Source organism: Nannobrachium achirus (genome assembly GCF_963921795.1).
Source record: "Nannobrachium achirus genome assembly, chromosome: 12".
NCBI classification, from domain to species: domain Eukaryota; kingdom Metazoa; phylum Chordata; class Actinopteri; order Myctophiformes; family Myctophidae; genus Nannobrachium; species Nannobrachium achirus.
The window spans coordinates 17,248,062-17,267,695 of NC_137832.1; the positions used below are offsets into that span (position 1 = coordinate 17,248,062).

At 41.7% G+C, this 19,634-nt stretch overlaps 1 protein-coding gene across 1 annotated transcript in view; it reads right to left on the minus strand.

Annotated features, from left to right (window-relative positions):
• Positions 1-1,557: 1,557 nt before the first annotated feature.
• Positions 1,558-19,634, minus strand: part of bicdl1 (BICD family like cargo adaptor 1) — a gene marked incomplete at both ends in the record, with an annotated part of 59,233 nt that continues 41,156 nt past the window's right edge. The window contains 9 exons of the mRNA XM_080738952.1: positions 1,558-1,734; positions 5,592-5,712; positions 7,987-8,117; positions 9,270-9,413; positions 11,083-11,301; positions 11,832-12,011; positions 14,458-14,604; positions 16,078-16,089; positions 17,439-17,555. Coding sequence (XP_080595078.1) covers positions 1,558-1,734; positions 5,592-5,712; positions 7,987-8,117; positions 9,270-9,413; positions 11,083-11,301; positions 11,832-12,011; positions 14,458-14,604; positions 16,078-16,089; positions 17,439-17,555 — 1,248 coding nt within the window. The remainder of the gene's footprint in view (positions 1,735-5,591; positions 5,713-7,986; positions 8,118-9,269; positions 9,414-11,082; positions 11,302-11,831; positions 12,012-14,457; positions 14,605-16,077; positions 16,090-17,438; positions 17,556-19,634) is intronic.

The window sequence follows — 19,634 nt, forward strand, 5'->3', positions numbered from 1 at the left end:
GCGTTGTGTGCTTGTAGATCTGCTGTTTTCACTACTTTTGTGCAACAGCCTTGTACGATGAAGCAGGGCTTTACTTTGCAAGAGAACATACAAATTTGAAACTTGGAGGTACGAGGTTTCCACCCGACAACAACGATATATTTTTATGTTTCAAAACGTGTCGCATCACAACGCGTTTTTGAAACAGGTTGAAGGTGGTTACGTTTGAAAGTGGTTAAGCCGGTCTGTGTGTTTATTGAACCAATGAAAAATATAACACGAGCTCGCGACTAAATTATAATTACATTGAATCCATTTGAAAACAAGATATTTTTTTCAAATTCTTGAAAACAGTTTGGGACATACAAGGTTTCCACCCGGCAGCAGCAGCGATATTCAGCGGTCTCTCCCCAGAAGCCTTGGCATAACACAGTGGTTCTCAACCTGTGGGTCGGGACCCCCAGAGGGGTCCCCAAATAATTGTGGGGGGTCCCCACATGATTAACTTAAGGTGCAATATTGTTTTAACAGTAAACAAACCAACATCAAGTTTAAGTGCATAGAGGGTATATCCACATTTCTAAAGTGACAATTCAAGGACTTTTCAATACATCTAAAATGACAAATTATACATTGGCCAAATTGTCAAATATTAGAGGCAGACATTGTGAAAATAGCCGATCTACATGCTCACAACGCCTCGCAAGGCGAGGCGTTGTGAGCATGTAGATCTGCTATTTTCACAATAGAACCGTGTTATACAAAATGTAATGCCTCAACTCTTAGTGCTCGTCTGGGTGGGGGTCCCCAGATAAAATATGATTATTTTGGGGGTCGCGGCCTGAAAAGGCTGAGAACCACTGGCATAACATGCATTCATACAACAGGATTTTGTACACAGTGTTACCTCTACGGAGTTGGCAGTAGATGGTAGCTAGGCACTACAACAGATCCATCTTTTCTGGAGGTAAACTTTGTGACCCTGTTTATTGGAGCTCGTGGTTTGAGAGGGACTAAAGCCAAGTCTCTGGGGATGACTCTCTCTATATCTGTAACCCGTTGTTGCTGTTCACCAATGGGAGAGTGTTTTCTGCTGGTGTTTCAGTCCGAGTGTATCAAAGGGTGCGTTCGGAAATGCGCACCGGTTTTGGTTAGGGTTAGGGTTAGTTTTAGGCATAGTTTTACTGAGGTTAGGGTTAAGGTTGGGTTTAGGCATAATTTTACTGAGGTTATGGTTAGGGTTAGGTTTAGGCACTCACTACACTGAGCACACACCCGGTGCGCATTTCCGAACGCACCCTTTGATACACTCGGACTGAAACACCAGCAGAAAACACTCTCCCGTTCACCAATATCTGTAAGGGAAGGAGTGATGGACAGGCTAAAGTGCAAAATGACTCGTCTGAAACTCATTTGCCCCCCTCCCACTGTCCGTAAGTGCATTTCTTTTCCCATCTTTGGCTGTGTTGCTACCCCTGTACTCGCTTTGACATCATCTCTCCATTCATCTCTCTCCTCTCGTCTCATTTGCCGTCACGTGTGTGTGTGTGCGCACATGACTATTCCGGCCGGAGGCCCCTAGTTCTTTTTGAAGAAAGAGAAGAGCTTCTTGTCCCCGTCGGAGATGCGGTGAGCTCGTCTGGAGGACTGACCGGCCCGGTTCCCTGAAGGCGACGACAACGAGTAAGGGGCAGAGCGCCACTCGTCCTGGTGCTTGTCCATTAACTGCTGATCAATCACTCTGTGCATATCATCCTAAGACACGGGAGCGAACGACAGAAACGACAACGTGAATGTGAGAAACGCTACGCCACACGAAAGAAAAGGAAAGAAAGAGATTGAATGTGGAAGGGTATTAGGGATGAGACAGAAAGTTGGAGAACAGAGGGTGATGGATTGGGATGACTGTGGTAGCGGATGGATGGGGCTCGGAGGTGGTTAAAGGAGTAGTTCACCCCCAAAATGACTTTTTTTCTATTGATTACTGACGCCATGGAGAGTTCAACAATACTTTTTTTGTATTTGTCGCATTCTTTAGACAAAACTTTGATTATAGTAAATGTACCCCCATTAATTCCGGATTTGGGTCCCCCATCCGGAATCAATGGGGGTACATTCAGGGGTGTCGCACCAAATTCTGGACCCTGGGTACAAGGATTCACTGCGGGCCCCCCATGAATGTTGTTCATAGAGGGAACTGGGAATGCGGTATTATTATTTTGCGCTTTCACTATTGAAAAATAGCAGATATACAAGCTCACAGCGCGGCACTCGCTTGTAGATCTGCTATGTTTGAAAAATCATGACAATTTCTTTGAATATTTCAAATCCTTCAAAATTGATTGAAAAACCTATGTTTCAATGTCAGTGGTGCTCAAAACTTCTCATGTGAAGGACCCTCAAAATAATATGTATTTGGCCACGGACCCCCATCTCAAAATATTTAGTTACAGCTACCCCTCAGAAGCAAAATTTGAGTTACAAACGTTCGCTTAAAAAATACATATATTCAAATATTTGCACACATTTTCACGACTACAGATCTACAAGCTTGCAGCACGGCACTCAGTGCCGCGCTGTGAACTTGTATATCTGCTATTCTTCAATAGTTAAAGCATAAAATAATGAAGGCCCCTCCACCTTGGGCCCTAGTAACTCAGTCCCACTTCCCCCCCCCCCCCCCCCTTGTGACGCCCCTGGGTACATTTATTGAATTAATTTTTTTTGTCTTAGGAATGCGACAAAAAACTAAACGTATTATTGAACTCAAGTCTCCATGGCGTCAGTAATCAATAGGAAAATAAAGTCATTTTGGGGGGGAACTACTCCTATAATGCACTTGGATGGACAGGTGGCTGGCGTGGGCTTTTTCTCTCCCGAGTCAACTAAACTGCAGCGTGAAATGGCTCTGCATGACGTGGTGGTTATGAGAACGTTATTACGGTAGTTCAGGTTGCAGCGGAGAGACGGCACACCTCGGCTCACCTCTAAGGCAGGAGGGGGGAGGTACCACGGGGGGAGAAAGGGTGGTACGGAAGCTGAGAAAGGCCACTAGATCAGAAACCACAAGAGCCACACAGTAAAGAGCCCTGAGGAGGCAAACTGTAGCCAGGGAAAGAGAGAGAGGACAAGAGCTGCTAGTTACAGGTAAGGAGGGGAAGGGAAGGGAGATATACACACACACAGACATATACATAGGGCTGTCACAATTATTGCGTAATCGTCTAATCGCAATTATTTGACATAATCGCGTTTATTTTTCATAATCATCATAATCGTTTCCAAGTTGAAAAATGTTCATACATTTTTTTTTTAAAGTAAACAATAGTGGAAATAGCAGATCTACAGGCTCACAACGCGTCGCATCGCGACGCGTTGTGAGCTTGTAGATCGGCTATTTCCACTATCAATGTTCTTTTTTAAGTATAAAGTTGTCAAATATGTCATTGATTTCTTTGTATATTTAGGTTATGTGTCATATCTACCATGTGCAACTTCACAAAGCCTAAAAGCCAAACAGAAATGTAATTGTCAACGACAAAAACACAATTAAATCGTTAATCGCAGTCATTTGAGAGAAAATGTATCGTCATGTAAAATGTCATTATCGTGACAGCCCTACATATACACACACTGACTCCTCAGACTACGCATCTAGGCAATATCAAATTAAATCGTTATTAAGAGTTTGTTTTGTTTGTGTAATTGATTCAGTTGTAAGCTGAGTGGCTCAGTGTGCGACTGTACATGTTTTGTTTGGTTAACATAAAAGGCACATCGGACAGTGTTCATAGGGAAGTGAATTAGACATTTCACCAACACATTTCATGCCAGCATGCTACTTAATTGAGAAAATACAATTCATAATGAGTTTATGTTACAGCGTGCATTGTAATTTAGATTTTCTATATTTGTGTGCCTAAGGTAATAATAATGTGACGTTTAGAATATTTGTAAAAGCTTAACCCTTAAGTTCTGTTCGGGTCTGTTTGGTTTAAAAAAAACAATACTAATATACATTTTAACTTAACAAATCATCATCATACATTGACTTTGTCTCAATTCCAAACAATCCAAATGATAGAAATGGTCAAATAAACAGTGAACTTAGAGATGAAGCATCTGGCAAGAGAAAGCGCTGTTCAGTGTGTCCTGCAACAGCAGACAGGAAGACAGACTGCTTGCAGGAGGTGCAAGAAGCTTATATGTGCCTCACATGCAGTCCGTGTTTGTGAAGCATGTGCCTCCTAGTGTATACGTACAAGTGTACATTCATATGTGACATTAATGTGTGTTCCCATGTTCACATGTGTTCAGCTCTTATTTTACATGAATTTCAGCTATCAGTAAAAACGCCTAGCTCTTTCAGTGTTTAATGTGATATAGCAAAGCATAAATGCAAACATTTACCATATATATCATATGAATTGTTTGGAATTGAGACAAAGTTAATGTATGATGATGATTTGTTAAGTTAAAATGTATATAATTGTTGTTTTTTAAACCAATTATCCCCCGGGTCAAAATGACCCACGAACAGAACAAAGGTGAAGTGAATCTGAACAGAACTTAAGGGTTAAGTTGAGCGCCATCTACACAAGTACTGATTTGACAGAGAATGACTACACGATACAGTGTAAACAAGTGTTACAAAATACTTTAGAATTAATTAAGCTATTTGCCAGTTTAAAGCTGGGGTGCCATGATTTTCCCCTCTATAAAACATGATTATCTACTATTATTTATACTAGGAGGAAGAATTTTTCCAAAAAAGTGTACAGAAAGAGTTAAAATTATGTTTGTATGTGGCCACACCCACCAGTTCATTGGTATGCGTGGTTGTCATGGTGGGTGGTGACCCAGCTGAAGTTAGCCACACCCTCATGTGTTGGGTGAATGGTAATTAGGGGAGGGGTTGATTCTATGATGTAATAAGTATGGGTGTTTTTGGAACGGCACGTCTGACCCAGCAGGTGGCATCCTCCAGCTAAAAACCCCAATAAAAAGAGAATGCATAATTGCTCATAACAACCACACCAGGGGGTCTAATGAAGTACTGTCAACCTCCTAGACACATGAAAACTAGAAAAAGTACAAAACTATGGCACCACCTCTTTAAAGGGGCACTCCACCACTTTTCAACCTATCTTCATATAATAGGTGCTCACTAATGTTCATGATAAAATATCACATTTTTTTCCTACTCAGTTTGGGTCTCATAGGAGAGCTGTGGGTGGGTCAAATCCTTCCTACCGGTGACATCATCAATGGGAAATGCAAGCTAATAGAAACTGCAGGCTTTCTATTCTTGAAAAAGTTGCAATGTTAAAGTGGAAGCCATTGTTCTCGTGATAATAAAAATCTTTTTTTCTTTTTTTTTTTCAAAAATATTATTAATTTTTTATTTGTCAAACGATGATGTCACCGGTAGGAAGGATTTGACAGCTCTCCTATGAGACCCAGACTGAATAGATTTTTTTTTTGCTATTTTATTATGAACATTAGTGAGGACCTATTATATGAAGACAGGTTGAAAAGTGGTGAACTACTCCTTTAAGCAACAGTATATGAACTGTCAATATCAGAAACTCTTCTTGTGACGTCTGACCCACCTGCCAGGCCTCCAGCTGCTGTGATAGGTTGAGCTTCTGTTGGATGGCATCCAGGAGCTGGTTGTTCAGAGACATGATGTCCTTCTTACACTTGGTGAGCTCCATCTCCACCGCTTTCTTCCTGTAAGCATGTATTAAAGCATTTAGAACGGGTACACATTATTGTATATCATTATTTTATGCTTTAACTATTGAAAAATAGCAGATATACAAGCTCACAGCGCGGCACCGAGAGTGCCGCGCTGCGAGCTTGTAGATCTGCTATTTTTGAAAAATCGTGAAAATTAGAATTTTGACCCGATTCTAAGTGTCTTTTGAATCCTTCTAAGGTTTTTGGAGCGGTGAAAGCGCTCCCAATGAACAGGTATATCCGTGGGTATGTGGCTGGCTGGCTGGCTGGCTGGCTGGCCCTGTCCGTAGCCTGGGCAATACCTTGAGTGGCCACACACAACACACTAGTTAAAGGAGGGGCGCTGTTTTGTGCAGGCCAGGCACACTCACCACTCACTCACAGGCACAGTTTACACTCACTCACTCACTCACATAGGGTACAGCTGCTCAAATTCACCGCTCCACTTCGAACCGAGGTTTGATTTTTTGAAAAACCTTTGGTTCTATGTCAGCAATCGGTCCAGCCATCGTCAAAGAAAAGGTCCTTTTCACTTAACTGGAGCTCAGTTAGTCTGTTCTTGAGAGACTACTATGTCAGTGGTTCTCAAACCTTTTCATGTGAAGGACCCCCAAACTGATATGTATTTAGCCACGGACCCCCATCTCAAAATATCTAGTTCCAGGGACCACCCAGAAGCAAAATTTGAGTTACAAACATTCGCTTTAAGAATACATTTATTCAAAGATTTGCACACATTTTCACAACTTTTTCAAAGATAGCAGATCTACAAGCTCGCAACGCAGCACTCGGTGCCGCGCTGTGAGCTTGTATATCTCACAACTTTTTCAGTTGTATATCTCACAACTGAAAAATGTCCCCAAGGTGTGATTTGCGAAAACCTGTGAAAGCATTCCCCCCTAAAAGTGCTCTGTCTAAATCAGTCTAAATGTATGTTCCCGTTGATCTACATTCAGCCAACCAGATAAAGAAATCGCAGACTGAGGCTTTAACCTTTGCTTTTATTCAATATCCCAGACAATTAGGGTTTTCTGGAAGATTGAACATTGAATCGATCCCCACTACTTGCTGTCAGGTTGCATTAGAGCCTAGTCTATGTGGTCTATATACCCATAGTCTCGCGTAGCTAGACAACTATTCCACAATCTCCAAATGCTATATAGAGTCTGGAACGGCCGCTCCCGAACGGCGAGTATCGGAAGTAGCCAGTGCTGCACTGAACTGTAGTCCCATTGGAAACATAACAGAAACACAATAGCTCAGACAAAGTCATTCGAGCGGTCTATTCTTGTTACGGGTGTATAGTTTAAGAAAACGTTTGAAAACATCATGGAGATAACACCAATAACACCAGAGAAAGACGAAATAACGCCCCCAGAAATATTGAAAGGAGACATAATGTTTCCAGTAGGACATGTTATTGCTACTGCACCAAGGGAGCGGTTGCGTCACATCCGCTTTATCTCGCACTCATCGTTTCTATTTCCGTTTGCCAGACAGTATGCCGGGAGCATTTACCCAAATCGCGGAGGCAACAGTCTGGCCTCGCGAGACTAATATACCCATAACCACTAGGCCATCGGCGCCACTGTAAATGAGCTATTTTTGCTACTTTTTTAAGACACTCGACAAAGTAGGGCATTCATTTATGAAAAAAACAAAAAAAACATAGCATTTTGAAATACGAAGATACAAGGTTCCTGCCCGACAGCAGCAATATAATAGTGTAGTTCAGGGGTCTTCAATGTTTTCAGGCCAAGGACCCCTTAGTATGAGAGAGAGATGAAGCAGGGACCCCCACAACCTTATCATAATAGATTCCATATAGTTTCATTGTTTGACAGCACAATCATCAGTGTATTTTGGATTCATGTTAATGTGGGTGTTAAGATATTTAACCGCTTGAACCGTCAATACTTAAAAAACTTGACCTTTCACTGTACTTAGTCTTCTCTTTTCCCCCTCCAAAGCTCTTTGCCAAAAATAGCCGATCTACAAGCTCACAACGCCTCGCAGCGCGAGGCGTTGTGAGCTTGTAGATCTGCTATTTTTGGCTAAAGTTCTCCGAATATGGACGCTTTAGGGTTCAAGTAGTTAATATACCAGTAAGACTCCCTAAACAAGTTTCTATCACACAAAGATTTGGAGGACCCCCTGTAGTAACTCTGGGGACCCCCTGTTGAAGACCACTGGTGTAGTTTGAATGAGACACGGGGTTAATTGCTGGATAAATGTTGTACAAGATGAATAATAGCTCTGACATACTTGGTTATGGCATCGTCTCGGTCTCGTATGGCACTCTGGAACTGTTCACTGGGCTCTCGAACCTCAGCCATGGCTCTCGTCCGCTCGCTCTCCTCCTGGACTGAGTGCATCTCCATAGACAACATCGCCATCTGCAGGTCACATAGGGGGATGCTCATAAGACCATACAACCTTTGATCCCATGTGAAAACATATCGTCGTTGTGGGGTGAAAACCTTGTATGTCCAAATCCGTTCGTTTTGCGTTTATTCTTTTAAAAATTATTTAAACTAGTGAAAACAGCCGATCTACAAGCACACAACGCCTCGCGATGCGAGGCGTTGTGTGCTTGTAGATCTGCTGTTTTCACTACTTGTGTGCGAAGGCCTTGTATAATGAAGCAGGGCTTTACTTTGCGAAAGAAAGTACAAATTTGAAACTTGGAGATACGAGGTTTCCACCCGACAACGACGATATTCTAATATTACATTATTTGATCTACTACATTTAATAAATACCCTTTGTTTAGCGATTTTCAAAACGTTCTTTTCATAGAAACAAAGGTCTCATGATTCACTGCCATCCTGGATGGCTTGGTTCGAGGCTTAACATAATTGTTAGAAATGTTTTTGTAAAAGTCTATGGGGAAAATGAATGGGCGATTTTTAAGTGACCCCAGTAAACCACTTCCGCTGCGATGCTCTATACCAGGGGTTCCCAAACTTTTTTGTCTCAGGGCACCCCATAAATATATTTTTAATCCGAGGCACCCCTACATTATAATTTTCACTCCCAGCACCTTATATTTATAGCATATCGTCGGGTGGAAACCTTGTATGTACAAAACCGTTCGTTTTGTATTTATCATCTATAAAATGTACTAAACTAGTGAAAACAGCAGATCTACAAGCACACAACGCCTCAAATCGCGAGGCGTTGTGTGCTTGTAGATCGGCTGTTTTCACTAGTTTTGTCCGACAGTCTTGTATGATGAAGCTTTGCTTTACCAAAAGACGTACACATTTGAAACTTGGAGATACGAGGTTTCTGCCCGACAGTGATTATGTTGCGAGGAAAAAGTTGAGACAATAGCCATTTTGGTTAGAACTGACTGAAAATAACTTTGTATAAAGTTTAAAACGATACTAAATCTTTTTTCAAGTGTCCAAATAAATTCCAAATATTATCAAATGATCTCGCGGCACCCCTGGACTGCCGTCACGGCACCCCATGGTGCCCCGTCACCCACTTTGAAAACCCCTGCTCTATACAAGCTTGCATGTGCGTTCATTCAACAACAGTACCTGGCTGTGCAGTTGTAGCAGCTCGTTCTCACTGTTCCGCGTCTTGTCCTGCTCTGCCTCGTACAGATCTCTGACGTCCCTCAACTCCTCCGACAGCTTCCTCACCTGTTCCTCCAGAGCCTCCTCGTCACTGCGCCGGGAACCCTGCAATACAATACACACACACACACACACACTGAAGCCTAAACACATTTACAAGGTAATTGTATTCATTAATATAGACCAGTGGTTCTCAACCTTTTCAGGCCGGGACCCCCCAAATTATATATATATTTTTTTACTGGGGACCTGCCCTGACTAGCACTAAGAGTGAGGCATTGTATGTATTTTGTACAACACGGTTCTATTGTGAAAATAGCAGATCTACATGCTCACAAGGCGCTGTGAGCATGTAGATCGGCTATTTTCACAATTTCTGCCTCTAATATTTGACAATTTGTCCAATGATTAAATTGTCATTTTAGATGTATTAAAAAGTCCATAAATTGTCACATTAGAAAAATATGCAGATACCCTCTATACACTCAAACTTTATGTTGGTTTGTTTACTGTTGAGTGAGAAAACAATGTTTTATGTTGGTTTGTTTACTGTTGAGTGAGAAAACAATGTTTCATTAAGTTAATCATCTGGGGGGACCCCCCCCCCAAAAAAAAATAATAATTTGGGGACCCCCCTGCGGGTCCCGACCCACAGGTTGAGAACCACTGATATAGACTATCAGATAAATAACCTTATTTTGTGAATATTTACTTCTAAATAACCCAAAATATAAAAGACACAATTCAGTTGTAATGACATAGAATTTAGTCGCAAGTGATTTTTTTACATACTTGCTGAGCGGATCATTCCCTGTGAGAGCAGTACTGTAGTTTGTCATAGATCTGTGTAAAGCATCGACCCATTTTTTTCGGGCTGAAAATGCTTTACTGTCACATGACGAGAAAATGCTGTACTGTCACTTGACGTAATGAGCCATTATACTACATTTCGTCACTGTCTGGCCAAAACCTCTTAACTCCATTTTTGAGGTTTTAGATTTTTTTTGGCATAAATCAGGGCTATTGAACACCCTTTACATCTGAGTGTTGGTTCAAATAATATTGAACCAATGGAAAGTGAATGGAAAGTAGTAAAAAGTGCTTGGGACAAAACCTCCTAACTCCACACTTTCTGCCAAACCAGCTAACCAGCCACCCGATTGGTCCTCTCTTTTTTTTATAAATATGTGCTATTGAACACCCTTTACGCCTGTGTGTTGGTTAAAATAATACTGAAACCAATGAAAAGTAGTAAAAAGCCCTTCGGTCAAAACCTCCTAACTCCACTTGAGCTCATTTTCCCGAAAATGAACATTTTGGAGTTAGGAGGTTTCGGCCCGACAGGAGAGGTTTCGTTTGTTCAGTACCGTGGACTAAATATTCGAATATTTATATATCTTTAAAAGATATTTAGTTTATAAAGCTTGGCTAGATATGAAGTCATAAGAATGAGTTGTCAATGCCCCTGGTGGATGAATTTGTTAATACCAGGAGTTCTCAAACCTTTTTAGGCTGTGACCCCCAAAATAAACATATTTGAACTGGGGACCCCCACCCTAACAAGCACTTGGAATTGTAGGTATTACATTTAATGTGACTCGCTTCCGCAGATAAATATTCGTTGTGAGAATGTAGATCGGCTATTTTCACAATGTTCGCCTCTTGCTTACTTAATATTTGACAGTTTGGCCAGTCCTGTCGAATATTCGACTATTCGAATACTTTGAGGTCGAATAATTCGAATACTAAAAATCACTATTCGTGAATGCCCTACCGTGGACTCGTTGCCATCCATCAGGTTCTGTGTGAGTCTCCGTAGCTCCAGTAGGCTGGCGTGTAGGCTCCCCGTAGGCACGTCCTTGGCTGAGGACGTGTCAGAGGACTCGTCCATGGAGGAGTCCGTGGACAGGGCAGAGTCTGTGATGTCATTGCCCCGTAGATGGGAACAGAGCGCGCGCACCTCACAGTAAGCCTCCCACAGTTGGAGGCGCAGCTAGACACAGAGGGAGAGAAGGCAATGCCTGATTTTACACTCACGCTGCGACACATTGTGAGCTTGTGGATCGTCTATGTTTGGTGTGTACTGTATACATCAGGCCTTACAGTTGCCTCTAATCAAATGTGCATGTGTATGTACATCAACTCAATTCACTGCGATTGTATTGGTTTCCAATTATCAGGGGATGAGAAGTATATGAAAATATGAATGCAGGACCTAATATTTAAATTAATACAATGTAATTACACTTAAAGGGATATTCCGCTTTTGTGAACACCACAGACAGATTTGAATTTGCTTGATTCAATGTTTAGATATTTGATATTCATTTTATCAGACACTCCCCATCCAGGGCCTGTTCCTATGCAAACCCATTGTAACTTCCAACTCCATTTCAACCATGATAGATTCGTCTAGAAGTCTCTGTTTATGTGTGTATGTATTCAATACTCTAATACTCTAATGCTAGTCTCAAACCCTGCCTAGGACTTCATAGGACTCTTTGTGTGAACAGTAGCATTTACCTGCTCCCTCTCCTGCTCCTGTTCCTCTTGCTCCATGCTCTGTTCTATCTCATAGAGCAGACTAGAGGGATGGGGGGTGAGGCCCTGCAGGCTCTGCTCCTCGCTCAGCTCCTCCAGTCGGGAGCTCAGCTCTCTGTGGGACATCTGGACCTCCTGCAGCTCCAAGTGACTCTGTCTCAACTGAAAGGAAAATTAGTATATACCTTAAGACAGTGTTTCTCAACCAGGGGGGGGTCCCCAAATTATTTTGGGGGGTCCCCAGATGATTAACTTAATGTGCAACATTGTTTTCTATCTCAACAGTATACAAAACAACATAAAGTTTAAGTGTAGAGAGGGTTTATGCACATTTCTAAGGTGACAATTTGAGGACTTTTTACTACCTCTAAAATTACAAATTAAACATTGCATTGGCCAAATTGTCAAATATTAGAGGCAGAAATTGTGGAAAATAGCAGATCTACATGCTCACATGCTCTACAGGCGGTAATGCACGCACGCACGCACGCAAACACACACATGCACACACACAAACACACACACATGCACACACACAAACACACACATGCACACACACAAACACACACATGCACACACACAAACACACACATGCACACACACAAACACACACATGCACACACACAAACACACACATGCACACACACAAACACACACACATGCACACACACAAACACACACATGCACACACACAAACACACACATGCACACACACAAACACACACATGCACACACACAAACACACACATGCACACACACAAACACACACATGCACACACACAAACACACACATGCACACACACAAACACACACATGCACACACACAAACACACACATGCACACACACAAACACACACATGCACACACACAAACACACACATGCACACACACACACACAAACACACACATGCACACACACAAACACACACACATGCACACACACAAACACACACATGCACACACACAAACACACACATGCACACACACAAACACACACATGCACACACACAAACACACACATGCACACACACAAACACACACACACACACACACACACACACTGCTCCTGGGATCTCAACAACCAACGCCTGCCTACAGGCTATGCGAATACGAACGTTCAGTCAGATAACGTACGAATAGATTGACGCAATATTTATTATAGAATGAGTAAACAAGCGCATAACAACAGTCCAGGACAAAAGACAGCAGGAGAACCGACAGACTGAGGCGAGCTTAAGTAGCCCGGCAATTGATCAGCTGACTGCCACGTTGGCGTGTGACGTAAGGACTTGCGTAATAACATGGTAATAAGCATCCGTATGCGCTTACGCAGCGCAGTATGATATTCTCAAGTATATCTGCCTGAACTAAACTCGCAGGCTACGTTATCATATATTGCTTAGAAACACACAGCTGTCCCTTTGGATAACAGAAGCAATGCAGATTATCTATTTGCATGTTGTTTTGTGAACCCAAAAAGTAGGCAAATGTGCAAGGACACGATATCGGTTCACAATATCAGAGCCCTCATTAGGCCTGGGGCCAATTCTGATATCTTCACAAATTGGTACCACCCAAGGTGACCGTACATTTTTGACTTCCTACATGTCTCTAGTTTACATTTTGGTATGATAACCCTTTCTGAGAAGTAGCTTAATTGATGTTATCAGCCGCTAGAGTCGGTCTTCCATCGACTTTCTATACAGGAGGAAAATACCCAGAAAACATTTTTTGTCTGGGTATTTTAGTAGGATGTGAGGGGTCTAACTTGGGGTTTCTCATGATGCTGAATCTATTGCAAGCATTTGTTTTGCACAACAAACATTCCTTGGGCTACAAATGGCCCCAGAAAACGATGGTTTGGTGATGAAAAGTGATGAGTCATCACTTTTCATCAGTTTCATCAGTTTTGTGGGCGTATTCTGGGGCCATTTGTAGCCCAAGGAATGTTTGTGCAAAACAAATGCTTGCAATGGATTCAGCATCATGACAAACCCCTAGTGTGTAAACTAGAGACATGTAGGAAGTCAAAAATGTAAAAAATGTACGGTCACCTTGGGTGGTACCAATTTGTGAAGATATCAGAATTGTCCCCAGGCCTACAGTACACTGTAAAATCCTCTGTGTTAATTTAAGTCGCAGACCTGTAAGGGTCCATTTGTTTCCCAACTATCAATACCAGGACCCCTCCTTTAGAACTAAAGCAGGGGTTTTCAAACTTTTTTGACTCAGGGCACCCCTGTAAATAACCTTTTCATCCACGGCACCCCTGAATTACACTGTTCATTTTTTAAATCTTACATCCTATTGGATAAATATCTGTTTCCATCAGAACTGACTGAAAATAAAATTATACTTGACGTTTAACCACTTGAACCCCAGCATGCCTATTCTGGGGGGAAGGTTCACCAAAAATAGCCGATCTACAAGGTCACAACGCGTCACAACAAGAACTCATCAAGTACAGTGCAAATCAGGTCTGTTTTACTAAGCATAGTGAAGTGATATTGATGAAGTGATATCGAATTCCAAATATTATCAAATGATCTCGCGGCACCCCAGGGTGCCCCCGTCACCCACTTTGAAAACCCCTGTACTAACAGCCAACCTGTGAATCCTTTTCGTGACACCGTTTCTCCAGCACCAGCGTTCTCTCCCGCAACTCGTCCACGGTGTTCTGTAGCAGCTCGTGTTCCTCTAGCATGGCATGCACGCGTTGCTCTAGCTCCATCTTCCGCTCCAGCAGCATCTTAATCTGGCAGGAAAAACCATGGCAGAGGACAGGAGGTTACCCATCGCTATGGCTAAATGAGCTTACGAGGTACAGTCTTTTTCATGCCCTGGCCAGTGAAAAGATAATGATCCAGACATGCAGCTTTGGTCCTACTTATAGCCTTGCAGAGTTGTTGTTCATCTGACTATGGAAAGCTGAAAGTCTTGCACAAGATTAAAGTTACTCCCCTTGGTTAGAAGAATGTTTGTTGCCTAGCACGGGCGGAGCTGGAGGCTGCCACCCTCATATTATGGAATGTCCTTGCGATAAGTTAGCTTTCAAACGGAACCTGATATCAGTTTTTGCTCATTCCTGTGTTGTCCTTTAACTGAAGGCCGGCGCTTAAGTTTCAACAACCCCGTCACATTTCTCATGACTGGCGGAATTGTTTTCCATTCGTCTTCGTAGCCTGCCAGGCTGCGCAGCGATTTCCCCATTAAAACAAACATCAGTTGGTTGTTCATTTTTTATCCCCGTCGCTTTTGACCTACATCTCATAACCTACTTTACAATGCAGAAGCCTGACATTATGTTCTGCTCAATGGCGTGTATAAGTTACTACATGAGCATCTGCAGGCAGGTTTAGTGTGTCCTCAAGATATTTTTGGTTGACATTGCTGCTGATATGATAGCCTCTGTCTGACAAAGATAGGAGAAAAGCCCATTCGTCATCTCAGTCCTCAGTCATGTTAAGACAAGGCTTTGTAATGGTGGGAGCACCCAGACATTGCAGCATTGGAGCTAAATATAGATAAGAGTGCCATCTTTTTTTCTTTCTTTTTTTTCTCTCCTTCTTCTTGCCCATTTACTGGGCTGGCAATGCAGTCATGGTGTTTTCTTCACGGCTCTGAAGAATAGTGTGATATGATTCATACTGTTTTTGTACATAAACACGTGACTTTGCTTAATGATATCACCACAATATTTCATGCTCCGTTAATCAAGCAAGTTGTTCATGCTCAATCTTAGGAAACAGGGATTGCCACAGGGGGGAGAGAGTATCATTGAGCCCCCCTGCGTCACAAATATTAAAACATTATTAGGTAGCTCGTACTTTTCCTTTATCCAAAATGTATAATTGACAATTACATTCAAAATGATGTCACAGATTTAATAAAAAAGTATGACCAGAAATTTTAAATCTAGAGTATTAGTATACAGTAGGTCTATATCAATTAGGTTTTGTTTCCAAACTAGAAGTCATATAAATGCTTTTACATAAAATTACAGGAACTGACTATTTGCAGTGTGTGTAACATGGAGCAGCACTTTAACTCTAATGAATAAAGTATGAATTTATTTCAATTCATCTATATGCTACATTTGTAAGCCAGAATGGGTTTAATTGATGTTTAAAAAGTGTTGGTGCAATCCTTGTTTCTTTATTTTCTGAGAAGTTGCATGCAGCATGCATTCAGACTAATGCACAGTATTAAAACACACATACACACTCACTTCTAGCCCTTGCTGCTCCACCCAACAGGAGTTCAAAAGAGAGAATGCAGGGGGGAGAAGGGAGTGATAGAGAAGAGAGGAAGTTGACTAATCTCTGAACAGACCATGGAAAATTCACTGGAATAGGAGAATGATTTCTTACTGCCAATTATATGTTGCATATAGTAACAACAACTATTTCACTTTCATAGAAGCAGAACTGCCTCTTGCCAAGTGGACCACATTCCTGTGTGTAGTGTTAGAAATACGATTTTCACATTAGGCATTTCACATTTGGCCGATCTACAAGCTCACAACACGTCTTTGATGCTATACATTGTGAGCTTGTAGATCTGCCATTTTCAAACCATTTTAGAAATCTTGGAAATACTTTTTTTTTTACAACACGAACTGCATGACATGTACATGTTTGAGAACCACTGCTTGAGAAAACACTGAAATATCAAGTTAAAGACTATATAGGTTGCTGTATACTGTTATTAAATGTCTTGTAAGTTCTATAAATTGCTCTCAACCAATCATAGAAACAGCAGTCAGTCAGTCAGTCAGTCAGTCAGTCAGTCAGTCAACCAGTGGTGTAAAGTAACTAAGTACATTTACTTAATTAAGTACTGTACTTAAGTACCATTTTGAGGCATTTGTACTTTACTTGAGTATGTCCTATTTCCAATACTTTTACTTCTACCCCACTACATCTCGGATCCAATTAATGTACTTTTACTCCACTACATTTATTTGAAAACTTTAGTTACTAGTTACTTTGCAGACATAAATTATAATATTATAAAATATACATAAACCACTTTAGCCCTATTTTATCCACAACTTTCCCAACATCCCATCGTGCATTGCGCAGAATGTGCAGGCAGCTTCCGGCGCCGCAGCTGAGAGTGATCTACAAGCTCACAGCGGTTGCATCTACGATGCAACGTGAGCTTGTATGTCTGCTGTTAACCGGAAGTGTCCCACAAATAATGCTACAGTAAATTCTCGCGGAAACAGGTGGATACCTTGGCTGTTTGAAAATAGCCGCTCTACAAGCTCACAACGCGTCGCATCGCGACGCGTTGTGAGCTTGTAGATCTGCTATTTTCAAACATTTTGTACTTTTTACTTTTGGTACTTTAAGTACATTTTGATGCCAACACTTTCATACTTTTACTCAAGTACATTTTGAATTCTGGACATTTACTTGTAACGGAGTTACAGTGCAGTAGTACTTTTTCCACCACTGGTATACTGTTATTAAATGTCTTGCAAGTTCTATAAATTGCTCTCAACCAATCATACAAACGTCAGTCAGTCAGTCAACCAAGCATCAGTGACAGTATGGTTACATTCTCAGGATGTGTGTGTCTCACCTCGGCCTGGAGGCTCTCTAGTTGCGTCACATGCTGGCTGGTGGACACACTCTTCTCCCTGAAGTCATCCCGTAATGAATGGACCTGAGTGGACAGCTGCCTCTCCACCTCTGCAGCCTGTACCAACAACACAGAGGGAGAGAGAGGAAGAGATACAAGATGAGAACATGAGAAAAGGAGACCACATGGATTACGTGTTAGAGTGACACAGGGAGAGTGAAGAACGCAGAAGAAAAAAAACTAAGCTTCTATGTACTGTACATATAGTTGCTGCTCTTGATAATACATTTTTATTTGCATAGCGCCTTTCATACAAAAAGGACAATTATTTTAAGGAAGAAACCCTAATTTAAAAGAACAAAACAGGGGGAGGGGGGCAGCAAAAATTCTTAAAGCACATAAGTTAAATGGAAATAAAATTCATTCAAATTATGATTTTTATAATGTTTTTTTTTGTTTTTTTTGTTTTTAGAAATTGTGCTATAGGAAGACTAGGTAAAAACAGAGCCTGCTTCACTAATCTAGTAGGTAATGTAATTTGGGAGAATAATTGAAGAAGGCTGCCTCTGCACCCTACTTTTGGGTAGGGTTATGCAAGCCTGCAGTAGAGGGCTCCTGAAGGAACATAAAACAACCGAGTTTGTGATGTAGGCGGCCGGCCGGCCCTAACCCGTTGAGAGTTTTATCAACAGTACAAGGACTTTAAAATCGATTCTGGAAGAGACAGGGAGCCAGTGTAGTCTAGCTGTGACTGGAGCGATATGTTCTATCTTTTTTTGTTTTTGTTATTCAGCATAGTTATGAATAAGCTGCAACCTTGGACATTCCCAACATTTTAGGAAAACCTGTAAAAATGGCATTGCAATAGTCAAACCAACTTGAGATAAAAGCATGAATTGTTTTTTTCAGCATCTTGCCGCGTTAGGAATGGTCATATTTTGGCGATATTTCTGATGAGAAAGAAATGTGTTTTGGTCACTTGATGTGACTTAAAACAAAGCTGAATTACAAGTTGTGGTGACACATTGTGAGGTGAATATTTCTCACCAATTTATTTAGAATCACAAGTACACATACATTTACACATGCATGCACGCAGTGTCACACATTGGCATCAACTCTGAGCGTCTCTGGCTGTGACTTGACGCAGTGTTTAATTATAAGTGACTCACACACCACAATCTGTTCCTGTAAACCAGGGGTCTTCAACAGGGGGTCCGGGACCCCTAGGGGGTCCTCAGAGTTACTTCAGGGGGTCCTCCAAATCTTTGTGTGACAGAAGCTTTTTTTCCCCTTTAACCACTTGAACCCTAGCGTCCATATTCTGAGAACTTTAGCCAAAAATAGCAGATCTACAAGCTCCCAACGCCTCGCAGTGAGCTTGTAGATCGGCTATTTTCTGCAAATAGGTTTGGTGTAGAGGGGAAAAGGTACAAGTTCAAGTACAGAGTGAAAGGTTCAAGTGGTTAAATATCTGAACATACTAATTGACATGAATCCAAAATACACTGATGATTGTGCTGTCAAACGATGAAACTATATGGAATCTATGGGTTGTGGGGGTCCCTGCTTCATCTCTCTCTCTCAACTAAGGGGTCCCTGGCCTGAAAACGTTGAAGACCCCTGCTGTAAACGATTCATTTGATAACTGTTCCTGTGAAGGCCACAGACAGACAGACAGACAGACAGACAGACAGACAACAGACAATAAATAACCCCACATTCATCCACACTTCAGAGCTGATCTCATTGGCTGGTAGGATCAGGCCACTCTTGTCAAACATCTGTGCGCCGACCAAAGAGAGCCCGGCTGACTTGACCTCATTAGCATAACGCTGCGCTCAGGAAAGCTTCCCATTCACATCATCGTTGCTCCCATGGCAACAGAATATGAATCTTCAAAAGCTGACGGTTACTACAGGCCACCGAGGAGAGTCATTACTGTAAATCAGTGGCTTGCAAACTTGTTTTAATTTTCAGGATCCCCATAACTCTTTAGTGTACTTGGAAGCATACACTCTCGAAAGCTACAGACTTATTAGGGTCAATTTGGAACCCCCTCATAGAAGTGTGATTCCAAATTGCACCCACACTCAATCTGGAAGTTATTCTATTTATATTTTTTAGTTCTCCATAAGCCTATCTTCTTTTTTAACTCAACAATAGCTGCAATAGCAGAAAGATGAGGCACCTTAG